Source organism: Nicotiana attenuata, chromosome 1 (assembly GCF_001879085.1).
Source record: "Nicotiana attenuata strain UT chromosome 1, NIATTr2, whole genome shotgun sequence".
In the NCBI taxonomy this organism is placed as follows: Eukaryota; Viridiplantae; Streptophyta; class Magnoliopsida; order Solanales; family Solanaceae; genus Nicotiana; species Nicotiana attenuata.
Window position 1 is genome coordinate 66,658,665 of NC_031989.1, and position 22,829 is coordinate 66,681,493.

The window sequence follows — 22,829 nt, forward strand, 5'->3', positions numbered from 1 at the left end:
TGAGCTTCTGAAAGCTCTCCTCGCACTCGTCAGACTACCTGAATAGGGCACCCATCTGGGTCAATCTAGTCAAAGGATTTACGATGGAAAAAAAAACCTCCACGAAATGGTGATAATACCCAGCCAGACCTAGAAAACTCCAAATCTCAGTAGGGGTAGAAGGTCGGGGCCAACTCTGATCTGCCTCAATCTTTTTCGGATCCACCTTAATTCCCTCACTTATGGTACTCTACAAGGTTAATTAGAGCTGAAAGTCGCAACCTAGTATTTAACGTACACTAGGACACCTATATTACACTATGTAACGTACACTTTGATTATGGTCTGCCAAAATGTTGAGATACTAGGTAAGAGTTCAAGTAATCTTAAGGGAAAGGGGTTAGGCATACCTCGAGATCCACAAAATGTGATTCTGGTAGACTCGATCAAATAAATGAGGGATTAGGAAAAAAAATGATTAATTTAATATTCGCAAAGAATTGTAAAAAGTTTAAAAGAAAACTGATTAAACATGAGCATGATATGTTAAAGAATATAAGCATCTATGCATAATAGAACACGTAAAAAAGGTGTGATTGAAGTATATGAAAATTATATTTTTTGATGACTTGATAAAATATAAAGAATATGTAATAAAAAGTAAAGCATTTATAAATTAACTAAATGAATTTTAATCAAAAGAACATAGTCGAAAAGATTTTATTAGATTTCAAGGTCAATCGTTTTAATTCACTGGATAAACTACAAGGAAGACTTTTAAAATAATGGATCAAAAAGGGAAAGAATTATCTTTGAACATATAGTATGATTAACTAATGATTTTGAAAGATTGGTTTGACAAATAAGAATATTGAAAAAGGTTATCGAAAAATGTATATGATAAAGTATTATTGCAAACAAGCTGAAAATACATATACAAAATAACACTAGCCTTCCAACTCAAACAACTTGACAAAAAATTATGTAAGAATATTGATTTTAAAGAATGGCTAAAATTATTTCCAAATAATACAAAGAGATTTTAGGAATATACCCTACGCAAATAAATTGTTCCAAATAAAAAGGAATCCACATAATAAGATAGAGAATAAACTTCTTATGTCTAGAGAAAATAAAACGAAGAACCATTTACAACTTAGTTAGCTTGTTAGAGTATTGAGTTGTGCGTTTGAGGTAAGTAACATTTCTAAAGTTGAATTTGAGGATATTTAACCTTGAGAACTACATTATGAGAGGTATTGGGGTGTGACGTACGCGCTACGTGACGGGCGTGTGTACGTGCACCGACATGTTCATGATTCGATGTCGCTTTTAGCCTAGTACCGAACTTGTCTAACTATCATACCTTGTTATATCCATGTTTTACCTACTTGTTTGGTTATTTGAACTATAATTCATATTAGACATCATGTATAGGCTACGTGCTACTCGTTTGAGATTTGATAGGGCTACTCTTGCCATTTCTGAACTATTTGCCTTAATTATAGACATGTTCTTAGTCAGATGCCATATCCGTGTACAATATCTCCATATCAGTGCTGCTTATTTGATTCCTTACGTATTGTATATGCCTCTTATGTGTAACACTAAATATTATGAGATGTGTTTATCTGAGAATTCAGCGGTAAATGACTGAGTTTGGGCCATGCCGGTTTGCTATTGATTCTGAGGTGACGCATATGCCAGGCCCATATTGGGCTAAGTACTATTGTTATGGGGATGCGTACACCAGGCCTTACTATTGGGCTAAATGACTATGATTAGCACATGGGCAAAATCGTGTTTTTACACGTACTTAATGATGGGCAGATATGCCAGGCACCCGTACAATGCTAAGTGTTAAAATTTTGATGGATCCACAGTGATATTTTGGTTTGACATGTATACTTGACAAGTAGGCATAGAGATGTACTTTCCTCATGCTAATTGATAAATGAAATATTTTACCTGTGTTGGGCTTTGACCGTTATACTTGAAAGCATGCCTAATTTCCTGTAATATGAACAAGTTGAACATAATATTCTTGAGCTACCCATGTTTACTGGTTTTCCCTTTATATTCTAAACTGTTACTGGTTATTGATGTTGGCTTCAGACTTTTTTCTAAGCTCGTCATTGTTTTCATCTCAAGGTTAGTATTGTTACTTATTGAGTACATGGGGTCGGTTGTACTCATACTACACTCTACACTTCATGTGAAGATCCACGTATATCCGATCGAGATGATTTTCAGACTTGAGTTGTTGTTAGATTTTTTGGAGACTACGAGGTAGTTGTTATGTCATTCGCAGATCTTGAAATTCTCTTTAAGATATTTCTATCTTTACTGTCCGATGATTCAAATAGTTGTATTACAAGATTTTGCTTGTATCTTGTTATTTAGTAGTGCTCGTGTACTCGTTGACACTAGATTTTGGGAATGTTTGTAGTAGTATTATGGTTGTATTCTCATATATTTCATGATATTTTTGTGTTGCTGAGTTATTAAACCATGTTTATTCTATTTTATTGTTATCACGTGACTATTGGATTACCTAGAAGGTTGGAGTTAGGTACCATCACGATCAGTAGATTTTGGTCATGACAAGTTGGTATTAGAGCACTAGGTTGTTTAGGTCTCACGAGTCATTAGCAAGTTTAGTAGAGTATTACGGATCGGTAAGGAGACGTCTGTACTTATCTTCGAGAGGCTACCGAACTATTATGAAACTTCATTTTCTTGCATTCTTATCGTGCGAATTTGTTATTTCTGAAGTTTGAAACTTGACTGTTATATTTTCTCACAGATGGTGAGGACACGTGCAACCGGATCAGGGGGACGCCCACCAGTACCACCAGTTAGGGCCGCGAGAGGCTGAGGCCGCGGTAGAGGCCGAGGTGTGGCTCGCACTACAGTTAGAGCACCACCTTTGGATCCACCAGTTGCTCCAGCTGAAGAGCAAGTACCAGATGTTGTTGAGCCAGTGGGACCAACTCAGGCACCCGTAGTGCCCATTGTTATCCCTGGACTTCAGGAGGTTTTAACCTAGATTTCGAGTGCAGTAGGGAGCCCAGTCTATGACCCCTGAACCAGTTGCTATACCACCCGCAGAACCAGCTCGGGGTGGAGGTCGTACGGGTCAAGGTTGCCCTAGAGGGGGAGGTCATACAGGTGGTGGTCAGGCTCGATGCTATGCTTTTTCGCTAGGCCAGAGGCAATTGGTACAAACACAGTGATCACAGTTATAGTTTCAGTATTCCATGGGGATGCTTCGGTATTATTTTATCCTAGTTCCACTTATTCATATATATCATCATACTTTGCTCATTATTTGGATATGTCCCGTGATTCTTTAGTTACACATGTTCAAGTATCTACGTCGGTAGGTAATTCTATTATTGTGGACCCAATATATCAATCATGTGTGGTGACTATTGGGGGATTAGAGATGAGAGTTGATCTTTTACTAATTAGCATAGTTTATTTTGACATGATTTTAGGCATGGATTGACTGTCACCGTGTCATGCTATTTTGGATTGTCACGCTAAGACTATTACGTTGGTGATGTCGGGGGTGCCGAGGTTGGGGTGGAAAAGTTCTTTGGATTATGTTCCCAATAGAGTGATTTTACATTTGAAGGATTGACGGATTGTTGAGAAGGGATATTTAGCATATTTGGCCTTCGTGAGGGATGTTGGTGCTGATACTCCTACCGTTGTGTTCCATTAGTGAGAAATTTCCTAACTGTATTCCCCAGCAGATCTGTCGGGCATGCCGCCGAATCGGGACATCGATTTTGGCATTTACTTAGTGCTGGGCACTCAGCCCATTTCTAATCCACCATATCTTATGGCACCAACGGAGTTAAAGGAATTAAAGGAACAACTTCAGGAGTTGCTTGATAAGAGCTTCATCAGGCCTAATGTGTTGCCTTGGGGTGCTCTCGTTCTATTTGTGAAGAAGAAGAATGGTACTAGGCGGATGTGTATTGGTTACCGTCAGTTAAACAAAGTTACAGTCAAGAACAGGAACCCTCTACCGAGCATTGATAAGTTATTTGATCAGCTTTAGGGTGCTAGGGTATTCTCTAAGATTGATTTGAGGTCTGGATATCATCAGCTGAAGATTAGGAATTGTGATATTCAGAAGATGACATTCAGGACCCCCTATGGTCATTACGAGTTCCTAGTGATGTCTTTCGGGCTAACTAATGCCCTAGCAATCGTCATGCATTTCATGAACAGTGTATTCCAGCCATATCTTGATTCGTTCGTCATCGTGTTCATTAACGACATCTTGGTGTACTCTCGCAGCCAGGAGGATCATGAGGATCATCTGAGGATTGTACTCCGGACTTTGAGGAAGAAGAAGTTGTATGCTAAATTCTTGATTCGATGGCGTTCTTGGGCCACGTGGTGTCTAGTGAGGGGATCAAGGTGGATCCAAAGAAGATTGAGGCAGTTCAGAGTTGTCCTAGACCATCTTCATCTACTGAGATTCGAAGCTTTCTTGGTTTGGCAGGTTATTATCGTTATTTTATGGAGGGTTTCTCATCCATTGCTGCACATTTGACCAGATTAACCTAGAAGGATGCTCCTTTCAGATGGTCTAAGGAGTGTGAGGAGAGAATTCAAAATCTCAAGACTGCTTTGACTACAACCCCTGTGTCGGTGTTACCTAGAGGTTCGGGATCTTACATAGTGTATTGCGATGCATTGGGTATTAGGCTTGGCGTGGTGTTGATGCAGGATAGTAGGGTGATTGCTTACGAGTCTCGGTAGTTGTAGGTTCATGAGAAGAATTACCCTATGCATGACTTAGAGTTGGAAGCTATTGTTCACACATTGAATATTTGGAGGCATTATCTGTACAGTGTTCATTGTGAGGTCTATACCGATCATCGAAGTCTCCAGCATCTGTTCAAATAGAAAGACCTTAATTTGCGGCAGTAGAGGTGGTTAGAGCTGTTGAAAGACTATGATATCACTATATTATATCACCGGGGAAGGCCAGCGTGGTGGCTGATGCATTGAGTAGGAAGGCGGAGAGTATGGGCAGTTTGGCATATTTACCGGTAGCAGAGAGGCCACTAGCCATAGATGTTCAGGCCTTGGCTAATCATTTTGTGAGATTGGATGTGTCGGAGCCTAGTTGTGTTATTGCTTGTATTGTGGCAAAATCATTGTTGTTAGAGCGTATCAAGGCTTACTAGTATGATAATCCTCACTTGTTGGTGTTGAAGGATACGGTGCAGCGGAGTGGTGCTAAGGAGGATGTGATGGGTGATAATGGTGTTATGCAGCTGACTGGTCGAGTTTGTGTTCTAAATATTGATGGATTGACCGATTTTATCCTTGAGGAATCTCACAGCTCGCGCTATTCCATTCACCCAGGTGTCACGAAGATGTATCATGACTTGAAACAACACTATTGGTGGCGGAGAATGAAGAAAGATATCATTGCATATGTATCTTAGTGTTTAAATTGTGAATAGGTGAAGTATGAACATTAGATATCGGGAGGTTTGATTCAGAGATTGGAGATACCGGATTGGAAGTGGGAGCATATCACCATGGATTTTGTTGTCGGGCTCCCACGTACGTTGAAGAAGTATGATGCAGTATGGTTATTGTGGACCGGGTGACTAAGTCTGCACACTTCATTCTGGTGGTGATTTCCTATTCTACAGAGCGGTTGGCTCATATTTACATCTGTGAGATTTCTGAACTAGGCATGCAGTTCATATCACAACTTTAGAGAGCAGTGAAGCGAGAGTTGGGCAGACGGGTTGAGTTGATTATAGCATTCCATCCTCAAATGGACAGGCAGTCCGTACACTATTCAGATCTTAGAGGATATGTTACGCGCCTGTGGTATGGATTTCGGGTGTTCATGGGATAAGTTTCTTCCATTAGCAGAGTTCTCCTACAGCAACAACTTCCAGTCGAGTATTCAGATGGCTCATTATGAGGCTTTGTATAGGAGGAGATGTCATTCTCTAGTTGGTTGGTTTGAGCCTGAGGAGGCTAGATTATTGGATACTTATTTGGTCTGTGATGCCTTAGAGAAGGTAAAGGTGATTCAGGAGCGGTTTCATACAACGACAGAAGAGTTATGCTGATAGAAAGGTTCGTGATGTTGCATATATGATGGGTGAGAAAGTTTTGCTCGGAGTTTCATCCAGGAAGAGTGTGATGATGTTCGGGAAGAAGGACAAGTTGAGCCATCAATATATTATTCTTTTTAAAGTGCTTGAGAGGATTGGAGAAGTGGCACACAGACTTGCCTTTCCACCTAGTCTATCAGGTGTTCACCCAATAGTTCATGTTTCTATGTTCTGGAAGTATTATGGTGATCCGTCACATGTTTTGAACTTCAATACGGTTCAATTAGATGGGGATTTGACTTATGATATGGAGCCGGTGGCCATTTTTGACCGGCAAGTTCGGAAGTGGAGGTCAAAGAATATAGCATCAGTGAAGGTGCAATGAAGAGTTCAGCCGGTCGAGGAGGCTACTTGGGAGGACAAGCGGGAGATGCAGAGCATATACACACCTATTTGAGACTTCAAGTATGATTCTAGAACCTTTCGAGGATGACCGTTTGCTTAAGAGGGGGAGAATGTAACGAACCAACCGATCGTTTTGTGTATTGCGGCCCCGATCCCCTATTTACTGCTTCTTCTATGTTCATTTTTGGTTATGTGACTTGCCATGGGGTTGATTTGATTCCGGAGATGTTTTCTAGTGAACTGGGACACTTAGTCCTAAGGTTGGAAGCTTAAGTTGGAAGAGTTTATCGGAGTTTGACTTTTGTGTAGACGACTCCGAAATGGAGTTTTGATGGTTCAGATTGCTTCATATGATGATTTTGGACCTATGCGTATGTCCGGATATTGATTTGGAGGTCCGTAGATTGGTTTGACGTTTTTTTGGTGGAAGTCGAAAAGTTGAAGGTTTGGAAGGTTGAGAGGTTTGATCGAGAGTTGACTTTGTAAATATCGGATTCGGATTTTGGATCCGGAAGCTGAAATAAGTTCTTTGTGTCATTTGGGACTTGCCTGCAAAATTTAAGGTCAAGGTGGTTCGATATGATTCAGCATTAGTTTTAGAAGTTTGGAGTTCACTAGTTCATTAGGCTTGAATCGATGTGTGATTTGTGGTTTTAGTGTTGTTTTATGTGATTTGGGGCTTCGAACAAGTTCTTATTGTGTTTTGGGACTGGTTGGTGCGATTAGTGGGGGTCCCGGGGGCCTCGGCAGTGTTGCGGGTGGGTTCTAACTATTTCCCTTCATTGTTGGACTGCTAATTTTCATTGCATTTGGTTTCCTCTTTCGCGAAGAGGAAACCAAAGTTCATTTGTTCATCGCGTTCGCGATGTTTGGAGAGGCTCAGGTTAGCGTGATCGCAAGTGATGTAACGCGATCGCGTAGGTGTGCACGCGTTCGCGAAGAGTCAGGACCGGTGACCTTCGCATTCGAGACTGTGTCTTCGCATTCGCGTAGACTATTTTTTAGGGCAGTGGTTATTTGTTCTTCACGATCACGAAGTAGGTCCCTCGATCACGATGTATAACACCTGGGTAGAATGTTTAAATCCCATTTCGAGGGTTAGAGTTATATCACATTTTGAGGTAAAGAGCTCGGTTTTTGGCGATTTTGGAGGGGATTTTCAAGATTTGGATCGGGGTAAGTGTTTTTGACTCGGATTTGTTATTATTCCCTTATTCCATCTTTGTTTTAGCATTTAAGTAGTGAATTAAAGTGAACAAATGTGAGAGTTTTGTAAAAACTTCTTCAGTGAAATATGAGGATTTGAAGGTCGAATCATGATCGAAATTTGTTGAAATTGGTATGGTTGAACACGTTATTTAATAGGTGTTTGGAATTTGTGAGTTTTCCTGGTTCCGGAGTGCGGGCCCATGATTGGCTTTTCTATTTTGATAAATATCGAAACTTTATTGTTTGAAGTTGTTTCCTACGGCATTATTTTTGATACTGAGTTCTTTGTAACTAGATTCGAGTCGTTCGAAGGCCGATTCGCGAGGCAAGGGCTTGTTAGAGTATTGAGTTGCGCGTTTGAGGTAAGTAACATTTCTAAACTTGGATTTGATGGCATTTAACCTTGAGAACTACGTTATGAAAGGTATTGGGGTGTGACGTACACGCTAGGTGATGGGCGTGTGTACGTGCACCGACGTCTTCATGATTCGAGGTCGCTTTTAGCCTCTTACCGAAATTGTTTTACTATCATAACTTGTTATTTCCGTGTTTTTCCTACTTGTTCGGTTATTTGAATTATAATTCATGTTAGACATCATGTCTAGGCTATGTGCTACTCGTTTGAGAGTTGATAGGGATACTCTTGCCATTTCTGAGCTATTTGCTTTAATTATACACATGTTCTCCGTCATGATGCTTTATCTGTGTACAATATCTCTACCTCAGTGCTTCTTATTTAATTCCTCACATGTTGTAAATGCCTCTTATGAAAATAATTAAACTAAATATTGTAAGGTGTGTTTATTTGAGAATTGTACTGTAAATGATTGAGTTTGGGCCATATAGCTGGTTTGGTATTGATTCTGAGGTGATGCGTATGCCAGGCCCATATTGGGCTAAGATCTATTTTTTTAGGGTGACGCGTGCACCAACGCTTAGTATTAGGCTAAATGATTATAACTAGCACTTGGGCGAGTACCGCCACTTTGGAGTCTAACATACCAACAATGGGCGCAGGTATAGTGTTTTATACACGTACTTGATGATGGGCAGATATGTCAGGCACCCGTACAATGCTAAGTGTGAATATTTGATGGATCTACTATGATATTTTGATTTGACATATATACTTGACATGTAGGCATATAGATGTACTTTCCTCGTGGTAATTGATAAATGAAATGCTTTACCTATGTTGGGCTTTAACCGTTAGACTTGAAAGCATGCTTAAATTCATGTAATGTGAACAAGTTGAACATAATAATCTTGAGCTACCTGTCTCTACTCATTTTCCATTTATATTCTAAATTGTTACTGGTTATTGATATTGGCATCTGACTTTTATTTCAGAGCTCGTCAATGTTTTCAGCCCAAGAATAGTGTTGTTACTTATTGAGTACATGGGGTCGATTGTACTTATACTACACTCAGCACTTCGTGTGTAGATCCAGGTACATCTGGTCGAGGTGATTTTCAGACTTGAGTTGTTAATAGCTTTTTGTGAGACTACGAGGTAGATGCAATGTCGTCCGCAGACCTTGAAGTTCTCATTCAGATATTTCTATCTTTACCGTCCTACCCCAGCGAGTTAGATCAGGAGCTTCTTGGAGTTAGCAAGTTATTATCGGTTGTTTGTGGAAGGCTTCTCATCTATTGCACCATCTTTGACTAGATTGACCAAAAAGGGTGCTCTATTCCGATGGTCCGATGATTATGAGCGAGCTTTCAGAAGCTCAAGACCGCCTTGACTTCAGCACCAGTGTTAGTGTTGCCTTTCGGTTCAGGGATGTATATTGTGTATTGCGACGCTGCACGCGTTGGTTTGGGTTGTGTAATGATGTAGGAGGGGCGAGTTATTGCATGTGCTTCACGTCAACTGAAGCCCCATGTGAAGAATTACCATGTACATGATTTGGAGTTGGCCGCGATTGTTCATGCTCTTAAGATCTAGAGGTATTATCTTTATGGGGTGTCCTGTGAGGTTTAGGCCGATCATCGGAGCTTGCAGCATTTGTTCAACCAGAGGGATATCAATTTGACGAAGCGCATGTAGCTTGAGTTACTAAAGGATTATGATATTACGATCCTTTATCATCCAGGCAAGGCGAATGTAGTTGCGGATGCTCTGAGCAGAAAGGCAGAGAGTATGGGTAGTTTGGGATTAATTTAAGCAGGGGAGAGGCCATTAGCTTTTGTACATTCAGTCCTTGGCTAATAGATTTGTAAGGTTGGATATTTCAGAGCCCAGTCGTGCGTCGCCGCTCAGTCTTCATTATCCGAGCAGATCAAGGCTCGTCAATTTGATGATCCGCACTTGTTAGTTCTTAGAGGGACGGTACTACAGGGTGGTGCCAAGGAGGTTACTATCGGTGAGGATGGTGTTCTGCGACTCCAGGCTTCATTTAATGTTTATTCATTTGCGTGTGTGGTCTATGTCTCTTTTCGAAAAGCTTTTATGTGATTTTTAAAAAAATTTAATTTTTTGACTTAAAATGAAGTTAGAGTTGACCACGAAAAATATTTTTGGTAAATGGCCTCATATTGGTGTTTTGACGATTCTCGTAAGTTCGTATAGTATTTTTGGACTTGTACGCACGTTTTGTTGGGGTCTGGGGTGACCCGAGCGCAGTTCGGCGCATTAAGTAAAAGATTGTGAAAAATGAGTTTTCAAGTTAAATTCTTGAGTTTTGAGGATAGATTCTTGTTATTTAACTTTATTAGTCGATTGGTTTCTCTTGCATTGTTGGATATTTTTAAGTTATTTTTGGTTAGATTTGAGCCGAGCGGAGGTGAATTTTAAAGGAAAAGCATTTTTAAAGTATTGATTGAGGGCTTGTGATGTAAGTATCTTGCCTAACCTTATGTGGGGGACTTACCGTTTAGGATTTGTCTTAATTGCTTATCTGTAATATGTGTGAAATGGAGTGTACACGAGGTGACAAGTGAGTACATGGCCATATGTGTGATTTATGTTTGGATTTGACTTGAGGTTATTCTTATTGTCTTGTTTTGATTAAGGGATATTTGCACTACGTGTTTCCTTTTTGGAAGACTACCTGAGTTCATGTTCCATAATAGAGATCATGTTTTAGAATTTGCATTTCCTAATTTGGCCAATTTGGGCGTTTGTGAGATTGTTGCTAAATTGAGTTAGCTGAATTCATGCTTATATGTTGAACGCCCATCTGTATTTCCTTTACTGGTCGTCCTTGTGCATTGTGTTGGCAGATTGTGATTTTATGTCTTGATGACAGTTATTGGCATGTGAGTTGTTGTGATTATGGAACATATGGTCTTGTTGGCCGGATTATTTGAGTGTATGCACGAGGTTTCTGTCGTACTATTGTTATTGTTAATATTGCACATGTAGCGAGACAAGGCAGTCTATATATATCAGGTTTGCCCATGTGGCAAGACAAGGTGGGATGATTTTTCACACGTGCGTGGCGAGAACATAAACATACTTCCAAAACTTAATTACATGATGTAGCTGGATACCAAAAGCTTATAGGAAAACTAATACATCTTACTATAACTAGACCAGACATATGCTTTGTTGTTCAGATGCTAAGTCAATTTATGCAACATCCAAAACATTCCCACCTAGAGGCAACATTGAGAGTTGTAAGATACATTAAGGGGTGTCCAGGAAGAGAAGTGATGCTGAAAAGGGGACCCTTGGAACAAATCACAGCCTTCTGTGATTCAACTGGGCAGCTTGCCCAAATACAAGAAGATATGTTACAGAGTACATAGTAAAGATGGAAGATTCCTTGATCTCATGGAAATCTAAAAAATAGCAGGCTGTAAGCAGAAGCTGAATACAGGAGCATGGCAGCTGTGGTAGCTGAAATTGTTTGGCTTACAGGGTTGATGAAAGAGCTTGGGATAAAAGTTTAAACACATGTGAAGTTATTTTGTCATAGTAAAGCAGCTTTGCAGATTGCTGCTAATCTAATCTATCATGAAAGAACTAAACACAGAGAAATAGATTGCCATTTTGTGAGGGAAAAGATCAAAGGTGGACTAATTGCACCAGAACACATCTCAACAAAAGAGCAAGTTGCAGACATGATGACCAAGGCCATAGGTACTGCACAACACCAGATTCTTGTGTCCAAGCTGGGAGTGTCTGATGTTTTCCACTCTTCAGCTTGAGGGGGAGTTTGTGATAAAAAGACTCCACTAAAAGGATAGGGACCTATATGTAATTGGTAAGACTTAGGGGATAAAATTGTAGTATAAGAAAAGAAAGGAAGTTAGATTGTTAAAAGGGCCGGTTATTGCTCCAATAGTGATTACGGAAACAATGAAATAAAACGGGTTCCTCTCTCCCTTCTCTCTAACTTTCTCTCTCTACGAACTACATGCAAATTACTTCCAATTGTTAGTTTTTACTCTTGAATCGTGTAAATTCACATAGCTAACCATAGCATCTCTAGAAAGAACCATACATCGAAGAACGGAGGAGGAAGATGGAAAATAGATGCGAAGTGGAACAAAAATGTATAAAAATTTAAACACGTGTCATTGAAAGGAGAAAAATTGTAGGACTTCAATTGAAGTGCAGTACACGTGTCCAGTACAATTTACATTGGCTTTAGTACAATTGCTCATTGTTGTGTTCGTCCCCTCTTGACACTTACATATAGTAGTCAAGTAATAATAATACCCTTAGCCTACATCAAGAAATTTATCTACTCTAGTATCGATTTTATAAATGACTAATTAAAGTTATTAGAAAAAGTGGCAGTTTAAAGGACATTACATGGTCTAGTCTATATGTAGAGAAAGATGTAACATAAAGAAAGAGGGTAACTTAGTAATTTCACATAGTCAGGTTATTAGTTAATTAACTACCAATCCTAGAGTTAGTTAAGCTGAATAATACCGACTTAGTCTAGTTAAGCTCAATTAGTTATAAGGTTAGCTTATATATATATATCCTACACACACATGTTTAAATCAATTTTTGAAGTAATTAAATTTCTCTCTCTAAGACTAGAACATTCGTTCTTCTCCTTCTTCTCTCTTCTCTACTTCTTCTCTCTTTTTCTGTTTCATTTCTTCTTATCGTTCATATACTATACAAATTGATCTAGCATAATTTCATGGTATCAGAGCGGTCAAGCTAATCAATAAGCTTGAGTTCCGATTCAACATCTAATTCCGCAAAATCAAAGGGATTTCTGATTTCTGCTTCTTGTTCTTTCAAATCTTGTGTCTATGGCGGCCAATGAACAACCAGCCGGAGTTCCTCCAGTAGTTCCTGCTGTAAACTTGAATCAAGGAGGGCTGCATGCAATTGACTACAATCATCCTCTATTTCTAAGCCCCTCAGATGGAAGTGGTATTCAGATAATATCCTTTCAATTAACTGGAATTGAGAATTATTCACTGTGGTTTCGATCTATGAGGATGGCATTATCAGGAAGAAATAAGTTGGGGTTGGTAGATGGTACATGCACTAAAGAAAACTTCCCAGAAAATCTATAGAATCACTGGGAAAGGGTTAACGCAATTGTGCTTTCTTGGTTAATGAATTCTGTGAGTAATGGTTTACTTGGTGGAATAATGTATGCCTCAAGTGCAAAAGCTGTGTGGGATGATTTACATGAAAGGTTTGACAAGGTGGATGGATCAAGATCATACAATTTGCATAAAGAAATTGCTACTCTTAGTCAAGGAACAAATTCTGTTTCGATTTATTTCTCAAAATTGAAAGATTTGTGGGAGGAATTTGAGGCACTGATCCCTGCACCTGGGTGTGATTGCCCAAGGTCAAGGGAATATGTTGTGCATCTGTAGAAACTGAAGCTATTTCGGTTCTTAATGGGCCTGAACGAGTCATATAGTCAAGCTAGAGGCCAGATTCTACTCATGAATCCAATGCCCACAGTCAATCAGGCATATGCTATGGTGATTAGTGATGAGAGTCAAAAGTCAGTAGTAGCAAATGCTGGAGTACTAGGAGCTAATCCAACTTCTGCAATCAACCAATTTGATATGGCAATGTACACCAAAACTGGAGGCAATTATCAGAAATTCAAGAAAAATTTCAATCTATTTTGTGATGTGTGCAAAATGAAGGGACACACTAAAGAAAACAACTACAGAGTTATAGGATATCCTCCAGAATATAGACCAAGAAAAAGGAATACAAACACACATAATGCTTACAATGTGCTATCTGATATGGAGTTACAGGGAAATCAGTCTTCTAGAGGAAATTGGAATGAGAAGTGTGTACAAAACTCTCAATTAACAAATAATGGTGTGAGTGCTAACACTTCCCAAGGCTGTAATCTAATGACAAACACACCTTGGATGGGAAACTGCACCTTCACAAAGGAACAATATGAACACATAGTGCAATTGCTGAACAAAGATCATACAAGTGCAGCATCTACTACAGCAACACCATCAGCTAATGCTGCAGGTATTCCCTGTGCCCTTTTAGCCTCTAAAAGCTTACATGAATGGACAATAGACACAGGAGCCACAAACTATATGGTAGCAGATATAGAACTACTAAATAAAGTGTCTCTAATGCAAACAAATCAAACTAAGAAAGTGCATCTACCTAATGGAGAAACTACTCAAGTCACACATATTGGAACAAGTACATTGACTGATCAAGACACTATAACTAATGTATTTTACATTCCACAGTTCAAATATAACCTATTATCTGTCTCAAAGCTAACTAAGGAATTGAAATGCTCAGTTGCTTTCTTCCCTGATTTTTGTATATTTCAGGAACTCTTCAGTGGGAGGGTGAAAGCGATTGGTAAAGAAGACAGTGGTTTATACATACTCAGCAGACAAAAAATATCAGAAAATAATGCATTTAGTCTAAATAGTAAGGAGACAGAAATCAATAAAGAAGTTAGTCCAACTGAGATTGAACTTTGGCATAGAAGGCTTGGACATGTATCTGCTAGTATTCTCAAGAAATTATTCCCTACTAATACAACAGACATTTCTGCTAGAATAGATCTATGTACTACATGCCCCTGTGCAAAGCAAATAAGGCAGCCTTTTCCTATTAGTAGTATAAAAACAGTTGGTAGCTTTGAGTTAGTTCACATGGATGTATGGGGTCATTTCCTACTGTGAATGGAAATAATTTTTTTCTGACAGTTGTAGATGATTTTTCTAGAATGACATGGATTTTCTTACTGAAATTGAAGTCTGATGTTTGTGTACTTATACAGCAGTTCTTTGCTTTTGTCAAAAATTATTTTGGAATAACGATTAAAACAGTAAGAACAGATAATGAGACTGAACTTGTTAACTCAACTTGTGAAATTTTTTTCAAAAGTTTAGGAGTGATACATCAGAAAACATGTCCTTATACTCCTCAGCAAAATGGAGTAGCTGAGAGAAAACATAGACATATCCTAGAACTTACTAGGGCCATAAGGTTTCAAGCTAATATACCTATGAAATTCTGGGGTTATTGTGTTCTTGCTGCAGTTTATCTTATTAATAGACTGCCTAGTTCTACTATTGAAAATAAAAGCCCATATGAAAGAATGTACAATAAAAAAACCTTCCTTACAGCATCTTAAAGTTATAGGATGTCTGTGTTATGCAAAAATAGTCAATCAAAATATCAAATTAATGCCTAGATCAAAACCTGCTATACATATGGGGTATGCCACAACTCAAAAAGGATATGTTCTATATGATCTGATAGACAAAACCTTCTTTGTAAGTAGAGATGTGCAATTCAGAGAATACATATTTCCATTCAAGAACAAACAAGACAATAATAAATCTATATTTGTTCATCCTAACACAACAGATTTACTCCTTCAACCAATTCAATTTATAGCCTCTGAAAATGATGTGTATACATATGAACAACCAAATAATACCATATCTGAAGGTACACAAGAAAACACTCAGCAGTCTGATAATACACTAGTAGAATGTAATCAGAATAATAGTCAACAAGCTCCAATTATACAACACAATGATCAAAATTCACAAACAATAAATGTAAGAAGATCAGAAAGAGGAAAGAAACCACCTATATGGATGAAAGACTTTGTGTCTTTAACTGCTCATCAAGATGAACCCTATGGCTTATCAAAACACATAACCTATGATCACTTAACTAATAAATATCAAGCATACTTAACAAAAGCTTCAAATATAACTGAACCGACTCTATATTCTGAAGCTGTAAAGGATCCTAAATGGATAGAAGCAATGAAAGCAGAAATTGAGGCTTTACAGAATAATCATACATGGGATATAGTCACTTTGCCTTCTGGAAAAACACATATTGGGTGTAAATGGATATATAAGATTAAATACAAAGCTTCTGGGAAAATAGAAAGGTTTAAGGCTAGATTAGTAGCTAAAGGCTTCAGTCAAAAAGAGGGAATAGACTATCAGGAAACTTTCTCTCCTGTTATTAAGATGAAGACTGTAAGAACTATCCTAGCTATAGCTGCCACTAAACAGTGGCATATACACCAAATGGATGTATACAATGCCTTTTTACAGGGTGATTTATTAGATGAGATCTATATGCAATTACCTCAAGGATTTACAAGTCAGGGGGAGAATAAGGTATGTAGACTTGTTAAATCCCTATATGGCCTAAAACAAGCCCCTAGACAATGGAATGCTAAACTAACAGAAGCATTAATGAATATTAAATTTCAACAAAGTCAACATGATCAATCCCTGTTCTTTAAGAAAACAGTAGAAGGTATTACAATGGTCTTAATCTATGTAGATGATATGTTGGTAACTGGTGACTCTCTAAAACTAATAGAGGAGACAAAAAATCATTTACAACAGTCCTTCAAAATGAAAGACCTAGGTGAACTTAAATATTTTCTAGGCATAGAGTTTGCTAGATCAGAACAAGGGATCCTTATGCATCAAAGGAAGTATGCTTTGGAATTGATTTCTGAAACAGGTCTAGCAGCTGCCAAACCTTCTATAACACCTATTGATACAAATATGAAACTAACAACAACTGAGTATGATGAGTATCTAAAAAGAACCAACTCAACTACTTATATAGATGAAGAACTAGCAGATTTAAACTCTTATCAAAGATTGATAGGCAAATTGCTATACTTAACAATGACTAGACCAGATATCTCATTCGGTGTTCAAACACTAAGCCAATTTCTTCAAAAACCAAAGAAGTCACATATGGAAGCTGCCTTAAGAGTTGTCAGATATGTCAAAGCCAGTCCAGGACAAGGTATTCTATTGTCAAGCAAGCTAAACAATACCATTTCAGCATACTGTGATGCAGGCAGCTTGTCCAATTTCAAGAAAATCAGTTTCAGGCTATCTAATCAAGCTTGGAGATTCTCTAATATCATGGAAGTCCAATAAACAAACTACTGTTTCCAGAAGCTCTGCAGAAGCTGAATACAGAAGTCTAGCTACAACTGTTGCAGAAATTATTTGGTTAATTGGTCTGTTGAAGGAAATAGGAGCTGAAATAAAATTACCAGTTGAAGTATTCAGTGACAGCAAAGCAGCAATCCAAATTGCTGCAAATCATGTTTATCATGAAAGAACAAAGCATATTGAAATCGACTGCCACTTCATCAGGGAAAAAATCATGCAAGGACTCATCAAAACAACCTACATGTGTACCAAGGAGCAGCCAGCAGATATATTAACTAAGGGCCTCAACAAAGCGCAGCATAGATATCTATCTTCCAAGCTAGGTGTTCTTAATGTATTCTCAATACCTAGCTTGAGGGGGGTGTAGAGAAAGATGTAACATAAAGAAAGAGGGTAACTTAGTAATTTCACATAGTCAGGTTATTAGTTAATTAACTATCAATCCTAGAGTTAGTTAAGCTGAAAAATACCGACTTAGTCTAGTTAAGCTCAATTAGTTATAAGGTTAGCTTATATATATATATATCCTACACACACATATTTAAATCAATTTTTGAAGTAATAAAATTTCTCTCTCTAAGACTAGAACATTCGTTCTTCTCCTTCTTCTCTCTTCTCTACTTCTTCTCTCTTCATCTGTTTCATTTCTTCTTATCGTTCATATACTATACAAATTGATCTAGCATAATTTCACTATATAGTGCTAATCAGTGTAGTGTTATTTAGTTTCACATTAGATTTGACATAGAAAAATACGTCAATTGAAGCATAATTAACATTGCGATATTAATAAGGGGACTAAACATAGAAACCGATACTGTATTTTCAACTTTAATTGAAAATAGTTTTATCAAGTATTATTGTCATCTTGCCTCTCGTATTACTTGTATTTGCTGTGTGAATTTAGCACTTATTAGTTTTCGAAGAAAAGATAAATGTTAAGGCGACAGTTATAAAAAGTAAATATATAGACTATACACTGATAATGTAGGAAATTTTTGCCCTATCAATATACTTAATCTGCTATGGTATGTTACTAACCATTTATTTTAGGTTAATAATCAATGCTTAGTGACTAGAATTAGAATTCGATATTCACCTTTTGATTGATCTGATTGTATATTTTTTTTTTTCTTATGTCATTGGCATTTAGCATTTTGAACTAAATCAATCACCAAAGGGGCATAATTAAGTGCAGAATGCAAATGCTCAAGATGATTTTGAAAGACATAATGTAAAGAGAACTCATTAGAGCTCTCGTCATGTGATTTATAGAATCATCGGAAGATTTGTGTAAAAATTAATCATCACAAGGCCTACTTTGAGGCGTGGGATAAGGATTAAAATAGTATTGCATTCAAAGACAGGATGATCGTTCTAAGCCTAATCACCGAGCATTATCCTATTGACCAAATTAATCAACTAGTGAAACGAGAAATTGGATGTTACTTTTCCTGTGATGTAGAAAATGGCCAAAGAGCTGTGAATTGGATTGTATAGATGAAATAAATTTGTTTGGGGGGGGGGGTGGGGGGGGGACCTTCCAATCCAAATTACTCGCCTACGCCAGTTTCTAGGTAGAGTGAGATTTCATTTCACAACGTCCACACAAAAGCTTTTCTGCTTCATCCCCCACCCCAAAACCCCTTCTCTCTCTATCTTTTTTCTTTTTCTCTCTCTCTCTCTCTCTTTAGAACTGTGTCTGTTCTTTTAACGTATTTTTCTTTCTTCATTGATTGAGCTGTATACCCAAGTACAATTACCCAGCAGATCTGAGTTCTGATACCATGGGTCACTCCCCCCTGAGGAATCCTATGTCTTTCCCTCTACGCTTTCTTCTTTCCCTCTTCTCCCCTTTTCTAAGTATTGACTAAATTGCCTCAACTTCCACAGATCTGAGTGTCTTCCATTGGCATTTTCCTTTCATTTCAAAATTCATCATTTTTTTATTCCTTTTTCCGGTCTCCAAGATATTTGTCACGAATCTCTATAACGAAGTTTCCAATCCTTAGATTCCCAAAATAAGAAGTTCCCCATTTCAGTTCCGTGCCTAAACTTCTTCATTGATTTTTGGTTTTGCCTGCTATCTAACTGAACTTTAACATTTGAATGGAAAGCGCCGCTGGTGGCAGCGGCAACAGTAGTAGTCTAAGAACATTGATGTTCAATGATAAAATCGATACTCCTAACCTCGGAGACTTCCTCAGAGTCAAAGAAAACAACAATAATATTACAGCAGGTCTTACGTTAGGCGCTGTGTTGAGCAACAAACCAGAATGTTCTACTTCTTCTTCCCCTGTCCATTCCTCCAACAGAACTCTTCTTGATATCATTCAAGAGGATCCTAACAGCAGCAGAAAAACCCGAAAAACTTGGAAACATTTCAGAAACAAACTCCGTCTTAAACGTGCTGCCGACACATGGACTTCTAACATTTCCATTCAACAGGGTAATAACAATCCGATAGTTATGTCTCGTAGGCTGTCCCCTCGATCACCTCCTCCCCTTGATGATGTTACTTACCCAGAGGACCTGCCCGTTGAAAATTTCGGTCAGCCGGAGATTTCTGCATCTGGGTCACAAAGAATATTGCGAAGAATTTCGAGCAGAAATGAAACTGCAGAAGAGGAAGAAAGTGAAGGGGAAAATGCCGGAGGAGATGAACCGGTGAGGATGTCATTAATGGCGTTATTAGCAGAGAATGATGGAGATGGGTCAGCCTATATGATAGGAGATGGAGATGGAGATGAAGAAGATGACGATGATGAGGAAGAGGTTGATGATAATGGAGTTTCCGGCGCCGGCGACGGCGCCGGTGTCGGTGCCGTCGGAGAATATAACAATTGTTGTGTGTGTATGGTGAGACATAAGGGTGCTGCGTTCATACCATGTGGACATACATTTTGCAGGTTGTGTTGTAGGGAGCTTTGGGTTCAAAGGGGTAATTGTCCTCTCTGCAACAATTTGATTTTGGAAGTTCTCGACATTTTCTGATCAATTTGAACCATTTCAACTTCGACAGCTTCAATATTTAGCCTTTTAATTTATTTTCTCTTCTTCTTGGTTCCCCCAGCTTGTTTCAATGTTGCATCATTACATTTGTCTCTATATCCTTTTCTGAATTAGCCCAATTTAGTGGCTTTGTGAATTAGTGATTATTAGCTAGTGATTATTAGTCAGGCATGAATAGGATAATGGTCCTTGCTATCCTTTGTTTATATTGTACCTCTGTCTTGTATGGACTAATATTCAAAGTATGAGTACAAAAACAGAGAAGAAACAAAGGTCTTATTTGGGATCACATGGATATTTTTACTTTACTCTCGTATATGAATTGTGGAATTGTCTTTCTCTTGCTTTCTGCTTTCTGGAAGTAGGAAAAAGTCACCGGAGAATAGCTGTCAAGCTTGTATTGAGAAGGACTTGACAACTAGTCCAGATAGTGGGACCGTTAATAATGTCTTACTCCTAATGCGGGAGAGATTCCACTACGTGCAACCCAACATGTAATTATTTGTGACAAATCCCCCCACGAACTACCTTATGGTATCTTAAAGATATTTTTCTTTTAGGGTGTGTTTGGTATAAGGGTGTTAAACGGGTGGGCCGGGCCGGGCTGGGTTGGCTTTTTTAGACCCGTATGGGTTATGGTCCGGACCGGTTACGGGTTGGGGCTTAACGGGTTTAATGGGTTCGGGTTCATCCGGGTAAAAAATGAACCGTAAGGATTACGGGTTGAGGGGGGCGGGCCGGGTTTAGTGTATTTTTAATTTTTTTTTTGTATTTTGTATAACTATTGTAAGTTATATTAATACTTTGTATTAATATAAAGAATACAAGGAAAATGGAAAAAAATTGTACTTATAAATTGCAAGTGCTACATTTTTTTCAAAATTAAAGTTTGCATTTAAAAAGTAAATTAATATCTTATGTATTTTTATTGTGTACTAAAATATATTTAATGCCTATCTTATGTATTTTTACATTGTATCAAGTTGTTTATTTGATGTATATTTATGATTTGAGCATTTATACCCTAAATATATACACTATATTTTTTATAACCTAGGATCCGGTATTTTACCTTATATAATACTCCTATATGATTTAAATTATATTTCTTTCATTTTAAATACGTATAAAATATATACGCAGGGTATAATCAAGACTTATAAAATATATACTCAAAGCAATTTTCACTGTAAATCATACAAAAAAGTGACAAAAGTATTCCACTATTATTACATGTATCATACATTCATACTTGCAAATTATTTGTATGATATATATGTTAAATTCTAACAATTTTAAATTATGTTAATTAGTATACAATAATTGGTATATTCATGGTATGTGTAAGATATAAAATATTTATACTAGAATATACCACTATTATGTTTTTAAAAATTAGACAAGTATGTAAAGCTCCCAAAAAAAATTTAAAAAAAAAATTACCATTAAACCGGTCTGGGCCGGTCCGGGCCGGGCCGGTTAACCGGTTTAACGGCACTGTTCATTTAACCACTTTTACCGGTCCGGGTAACCGGTATTTAAAAAGTAAACGGAGCAACCCGCGCGGCCCCCCTAACCCAGCCCAGCCCAGCCCCCTTTAACCGGTCCGGGCCGATTCCGGTTTTAACCGGTCCGGGCCGGTCCGGAACCGGCTGACCCGGCCCGTTTAACACCTATAGTTTGGTATAATGAAAAATGTTTTTCAAGAAAATGTATTTTTGAAAAATAAGTAGTAATTTTATTCATTTTCCGGTGTTTGGTATGCAAAGTAAGGAAAATGACTTCTCAAGAGTATTCATAAATAATTTAAGATATAATAAACATGAAGTCATAAACTTTCAAACCAACAACCTTTCGAATCCACATTTTTCCATAAATTTTTCGCTAAACTTTCGAAACCGCGGAATTTCTAACCCGTAAATTTTATAATTTCTAAACCTATAAACTTCCAAACACATAAACCTCCAAACTCATAACTTTGGAACTTGTAAAATTTTGAACCTTTAAACCGATAAATAAAAAAATAAAACTGAAAAATATAATAAAAATTATTTTTGGGGGGGAGGGGGAGGGGACGCAGTTAGGGGGGTGGATGGTGCAGAAAAACGAAAAACCAAAATTTGAAATATATATATATATATATATATATATATATATATAATATTATATATATATATATATATATATTTTTTTTTTTTTTTTTTTTTTTTTTTTTTTTTGCGGGAGGGAGTTGGGGGTGGGGTGGGGTGGGGATGGAGGGGTAGTAGGAGTGGTGTGGTATCAGAAAAACTAAAATTTGAAAAAAAAAAAAAAAAAAATTTTTTGGTGAGAGGGGGTGGGATGGGTTGGTTAGGGTCGGAAAGGTTGAGAAGGAGTTTTGGAAAATATTTTCCCTTCTCTTGATAAGGAAAATATTTTCATCCAATTGGAGGAAAATGAGTTCATAAGGAAAATGTTTTCCAAACATTTAACCCAACCAAACATGGGAAAATTGAAAAACATTTTCCACAAAATATTTTCCTTCATACCAAACACACCCTTAATTTTAACATTTAGGTCGATTGGGCTAGTAAAGGAAATTTTAAAGGTGACTTCTGCTCGTACATTAATTGGCGCAGGATGAAACTGTAATCACTATACTGTTAGCTTCTATCCTTCTGATTAGTTTAATGCTTATGAAGATCAACAGAAAATAAAACGGGAATTAAGCCGTTGTAACTTGTAACC

The 22,829-nt window shown here is 37.8% G+C and overlaps 2 protein-coding genes across 2 annotated transcripts; both read left to right on the top strand.

Annotated features, from left to right (window-relative positions):
- Window positions 6,130-6,471, top strand: LOC109236910. The gene has a single exon (XM_019403151.1). The coding sequence runs from the start codon at window positions 6,130-6,132 to the stop codon at window positions 6,469-6,471; it is 342 nt and encodes a 113-aa protein (XP_019258696.1).
- Window positions 18,658-20,391, top strand: LOC109228052. The gene has a single exon (XM_019393237.1). It carries the CDS (start codon window positions 19,200-19,202, stop codon window positions 20,082-20,084), a length of 885 nt encoding a protein of 294 aa, XP_019248782.1. The 5' UTR covers window positions 18,658-19,199; the 3' UTR covers window positions 20,085-20,391.

Coding starts and splice junctions, on each gene's coding strand:
- LOC109228052 (XM_019393237.1), top strand. CDS start 19,200: ATGGAAAGCGCCGCTGGTGGCAGCGGCAACAGTAGTAGTCTAAGAACA.
- LOC109236910 (XM_019403151.1), top strand. CDS start 6,130: ATGGGTGAGAAAGTTTTGCTCGGAGTTTCATCCAGGAAGAGTGTGATG.